Here is a 6,000-nt window from a genome sequence, read left to right as displayed (position 1 = left end):
TATACCGCTTATCCTTTTCAGGGTCACGGGGAACCTGGAGCCAATTTCAGGGAGCATGGAGCACAAGGCAGGGTACACCCTGGACAGGGTGCCAATCCATCGCAGGGCACAATCACATACACATTCACACACCCTTTCATACACTATGGACACTTTGGAAACGCCAATCTGCCTACCATGCATGTCTTTGGACTGGGACTAGGAGGAAACCAGAGTACCCAGAGGAAACCCCTGCCGCACGGGGAGAACATGCAAACGCCGCACACACAGGGCCACGGTGGGAATCGAACCCCTGACCCTGGGGATGTGAGGCGAACATGCTAACCACTAAAGTAAATATATTTCCAATGAGACTGTTCACATGAAATTTTCACCAGACTTTGGTATTAACTGAAGAAATCCACACATATAAAGAAATCCAAACATTAAAGTCCAAAATGAAGTTATGTGTAATAAAGAGGAATGACAGGAAAAAAGTATTGAACACGCTAACTGAAATTTATTTAATACTTAGTGGAGAAGCATTTGTTTGTAATGACAGCTTGAAGAAGTTTCCTGTATGAGGAAATTAATCGGCCACAGTATTTAGGTGTGCTTTGGGTCCATTCTTCTAAAAATGTTGTCTTTAAATCTTGTTCAATTGGATTCAAGTCAGGTTATTGATTGGGCCATTCTAATGCTTTGATTTCTTTTATCTGAAAACAGTTGAGAGTTTCCTTTGCTGTATGCTTTAGATCGTTGTCCAGCTGGAACGTCCACCCACAGCTCATCTTCCTCATCCCGGTAGATGGCAGAAGATTCTTCTCAAGAATCTCCCAGTAAAGGGCTGCATTCATTGTTCCTTCAATTATGTGAAGTCTGCCATTACCATGCGATGAAAAACACCCCCACACCACGATGCTTCCACCTCCAAACTTCACTGTTGGTATAGTGTTTTTAGGGTGATGTGCAGTGCTATTTCTTCACCAAACATGGTGTGTAGTATGACAGCCAAAAAGTTCAATTTTACTTTAGTCTGACCAGACTATACTCTCCCAGTATTTCATAGGCTTGCCCAAATGAGTTGTAGCAAACTTTAAATGAGCTTCGACATGCCTATTCTTTAGTTATGGAGTCTTGTGGGGTGAGTGTGCATAGAGGCCATATGAGTGGAGTGCATTTCCTATTGTTATCTCTGTGAAGATGGTATCTGCTGCATCCAAGTGTTTCTGTAGCTCTATCCGAGTGGTCCTTGGGTGGTCTTTGGGCTACTCTTCTGACTATTCTTCTCCTGGTCAGAAATCTTGCGAGGAGCTACTGTGTGTGGCCGGTTGATGATGGAGTGATGTTACTTCCACTTGCAGATAATGGCCCCAATAGTGCTTACTGGTAGATTCAGAAGTTTTGAAATACGTCTGTATCCAATCCCATCAATATATTTCACAACAATAAGGTTGCAAAGGTTTTGGGGGAGCTGTTTAACATCTAACATCATTAGATGTTTCTTGTGTGACACCTTGGTAATGAAAAGCCTTTATATAGACCATCAATTTACTAACCCAGCTGATATTAATTTGCACAGATAGGAGGTATAATTACTTTCTAACTACTTACTGATTTCAGCTGGTTTCTTGCCTTAGCTTTTCTCGGAGAACTGCTTTTTCTTAGTGTGTTCAATACTTTTTTTCCCCTGTCATTCCACTTTATTACACATAACTTTATTTATGGACTTTATTCTTGTGAATTCTTTATATTTCTGGATTTCTTGAGTTAATACTGATGTCTGGTGAAAATTTCATGTGAATAGCCTCATTGGAAATATATTTACTGAAAAAAATGTTGATGCGTTCAATACTTATTTGCCCCACTGTAGAATGGCATAAAAACTAGAATGCACAATAAATTAAGATTTTGCTCCATTCTGGAAGGATTTATTAGATTGTACTTGATAAAGCTAATCAGATTGTGATCTTCAAGCTATCTTCAAGAAATTATATTACACTTACTAGATAACGATGACACATATTCTCCAGCTAGTATTTTTTAGGATTGAGTTTTTCCAAAACCACTAATCTCCTGGAATTTTCACAACAGTATATAGAGTTTACACAGAAAGGTGCAAAACATGGTGAGCTTTTCTGCTCACCAAGGTTGTAAAGCGTGGTTATTTGAATTACTGTATAGCTTTCACAAGTCTGCCCATTCTTTTCTGACCTCTTTCATCATCAAGGCATTTCCATCTGCAGAACTTCCATGCACTGGGTGTTTTTATTTTTTTGTTTATTTGTTTGTTTGTTTGTTTTGTTTTTGCAGCACTCTGTGTAAACTGTTGTGTGTGAAAATCCCAGAATATCAGCAGTTTCTGAAATACTCAAACCAGCCCGTCTGGCACTGACAACCATGCTGCAGTTACTGATATCCCCCCCCGCCATTTCGATGTTTGATGGAACCATTATTTGAAACTCTTGACCTGCTCAATTCAATTTACCTTTCATTACACACATGTAGTAAAGTTCATTAAGCTTTTAGCCTGAAAAGTGTACAAAAGATATCATCCACTCTGTGAGCCATGGGTAGAATATACACGTGGATTGGGAATTGTATGTTTTGTAACATTAACTATTACTAAAAGTGCTATGAATTTGAAAAAAAATATAAACAATTGAACTATGTATATTCCTGGATTTTCATTGATGTTTTGCAGGTACATTCATTATGTCTTCGACTTGGGCAACGGGCCATCACTCATGAAGGGCAACTCCGACAAGCCCCTCAATGACAACCAGTGGCACAATGTGGTGGTGTCTCGAGATGACAGCAATGTGCACACACTTAAGATCGACTCTCGCACCGTCACCCAGCACTCCAACGGAGCCCGCAACCTGGATCTCAAAGGTAGTGCTACATCTTTAAACCCATCCTCTCAAATGCTCCCCAGGTTCTAAACTTGACTGTTTCTAAACTAGATTAATGATAGGACATAAGTAAAAAATGGCACATGGTCTTCTCTGGGCTTTGGGAAAATCCTTCTGACCTTTATCGGACCCTTCTGAAAATGCTACTAAAATTATGTCATACAATTCCAGCTAGCCATTTTTCTTGTACCTAATTTTGAGTCCATGAAAACTGTAATCAGCGGTCGTTCCTTGCAGCTATTTATAAAACTGTCAGCTCACCAGGTACATCCCATTTAGAAATAAAATAATAAAATCTCCCACAATGTACATTTACCTCTACCTCTAGTACAACTCATTTTTCTGTTCATAGTTAGAAGAACAACAGCAGTGCCTTCAGGAAAAGAGTCAATTTGGGCTTATGATTTCACATTTACAAACTAGAAAACCTGATTCAATCTTGTGTGGTTATTGCTCGAGTCTATTGAGTAATGATTCTGCAGTAAACTAAATTCAGCTTCAATTTGCATATTGTAACTGGAACAAGAGTTCAACATTTCCACTTTCAAACAAATAAGGCGTGGCTAATTTAGTCTGATATGTATGTATTTATCCATATTTATCCTCCTTTTCCACCATTTAAATGATTATTAAAAGACTATAAAAAAAAACTCCATCTGATTTCAGTTTTTGTCATATCTCAAATAATTGCACAAGGTAATAAACAAGAGAATACATTGCACAGAGATGATGGATACTCTGTATAAAAGAACTCCATGATAAATGATAAATAGCTAGTCTCATATTCAGTGTAAATATTGACCTTTGTCTCAACAAATTGTCTCACTGCCTATTCAGTTACTCTAATGTATTACAAAGATGAACATTTATATCTCTGCCTATGCAAGTGATCTATATTAATGGCTAAAAAACATCACAGACAGACCCATCTGTTGTATTTTTTTCTGCATTTATATCTGCCAGAGAGCTTAATGAATGTCTATGGCAACATCAGTTCATCTCAAAAGCATCTTCCTTACAGCATCTTCTTACAAGCAGGATTTTGCATTCAGATAGCTTTTTTAATGTTTAAATGAAATCCTATAGGATTACATACCTTGCAGGAAAAAATATATTGAGCGTAGATTGTGAGTTAAAAATATTAATTTACTTTTTCCATTGACTCTGTCAGTCATCTGTGTCATTTTGATTGTTGTATCTTATAAAACACTTCACATCACAAGTGATGACCTCTTCAAGATTATACAACAACTTCACTTTGCTAAAATAAGCAGTGCTGATGTCTTCACATTATACACAGAGGATAAAACACAGTAATTGAGGTTATGCGTTTTTGGACACAGAGGTTATTTTCTTAGTTTGACAAAATGTTGAATCATCACTTTAAAAAATAAATAAATAAATAAAGAGTGCATGGGCAGCACAATGGTGCAGCGGGCGGCACCACTGGTCTGATCCTAAACTTAGGTTACTGTCACACCCATCGTGTATTCCCACTGCACACCCTGTATTCCCAGGATAGGCACCGGATCATAAGTATTCATCATTCACAATGAATAAGCTCTGTTGGAGTTTTCAAAGCATTTTCTGCACAATTAACTACAAATATAAATGAAAGACTAGAAACTTATTCATTTGTGTTTATTAATCATGGTCATGCTTTTCTTCATTTCTGAGGTTTTCTCCAGCTTTATGGTTACGTCAAAGAGGGCGATAATTCCTCGGGATTAGAAGCCCGCTTTGATAAAAAAAAAACATTTGTGTAGCAAAGAAAAAAAAATCAAGTCAATTTCCTTCTCAGTCCTCACATGTAATAAAGTCTAAATCAAATAAGGCTGCAAAGCAACGTTTCCTGCTGTCAGTACAACAGGCTCCAAGGGCCCTTTTATTTCCTTTCTTTAGAACAAGTCCTTTAAACATCAGAAGAATAGTCTCACAGTATGTGTCAGTTGTAATTGCTCAAGCAATTATGCGGCATAGAATCGGTGAGGGGGAGGGTGTTGGGGGTTGCGGAAATCCTCCAGCTCTGGGCCGTTTCTGTGATCTGAAAAATGAGCATCCTCAAATGGGACAAATTGGCTGGCAGTGATGCATGAATTTTGGATCCATCAGTAGAAAGTAATGGTTGACGTGCGCCATTTGTTGGCGTGATAATACAGTTGGAATGCTTATGCCAAGCTTCTTGGTGAGGTATTTGCTAATTGAGCTATTTTCTTGAAGAATTAGCTGCTTTTGTGACACTCACAGCTGTTTAAGATTAATTTGTTTCATTGATATGAAAGTTACTGGGAAAATTTTCTCTCAATTAATTTGAGTGGAGTCAGCATATGCCAGCATGAAGTTGCAGAGTTATGTAAGGGGATGTGGGCTGTATCCAAACCTGATGTTAGGTTGGAAAATCATTATTGTGTTTGCGATAGTGGCTGTGCCAGAACGCTTACAGGACCACACTCTTCTGCCATACCAATACTGGTGCTAATTCTCTGAATAAAGCTGATGTTCTATTGGATTCGTAACAATACTCAGTTTGGCTGTGGAACTCAAACAGTCAGTGTGTTTACATGGACAAAAATAATCCACTATTAACCCGATTAAGAAAATACTCTGATTAAGAAACTACCATCTAAACAGCAGTTTTTAATTACCTTAATCCGATTAAAGTCATACTCGAAGTAAACACAAATCGAATTAAGACATGTGGAGTACTCCCGTTTTAGTCGCATTATCGACATATATTACAGACATGTACGCACCTTAATCACATTGTTAACGTCGTGTGAGTTTTCACCACATTTTGCGACAGGACACGTACACACATGGCAGCGCCCAACCATTTTACGGCAAACAAGAGAGCATGGCTGCGTCCCAAACCGCATACTTGCCTACTATAGGCCTGTAGTAGGAGACATAGATGTATCTCGGCTACTATATAGATGGTAAGTAAGCGGTTTGGGACGCAACCCACGGCTTCAAGCAGTTGTCTGCACGTATAGCATGACAAAATAATTAACCGCACTTAAAGCGTTCGTAAAAAAATCAAACAAAAACACCCAAAACTGTATACGGTACCATAACGAAGACGCACTGTATGTTGATACGTGAAATT

The 6,000-nt window shown here is 38.4% G+C and overlaps 1 protein-coding gene across 4 annotated transcripts in view; it reads left to right on the top strand.

The window, feature by feature from the left end:
- Positions 1 to 6,000, top strand: part of nrxn2a (neurexin 2a) — a 462,873-nt gene that overhangs the window by 252,861 nt on the left and 204,012 nt on the right. For all 4 annotated transcript variants that reach the window (XM_053688023.1, XM_053688021.1, XM_047161856.2 and 1 more), the window contains one exon: positions 2,684 to 2,874. In XM_053688023.1, coding sequence (XP_053543998.1) covers positions 2,684 to 2,874 — 191 coding nt within the window. The remainder of the gene's footprint in view (positions 1 to 2,683; positions 2,875 to 6,000) is intronic.

Source organism: Ictalurus punctatus, chromosome 18 (assembly GCF_001660625.3).
Source record: "Ictalurus punctatus breed USDA103 chromosome 18, Coco_2.0, whole genome shotgun sequence".
Taxonomy (NCBI): domain Eukaryota; kingdom Metazoa; phylum Chordata; class Actinopteri; order Siluriformes; family Ictaluridae; genus Ictalurus; species Ictalurus punctatus.
This window is presented reverse-complemented; position numbering and strand designations above follow the sequence as displayed.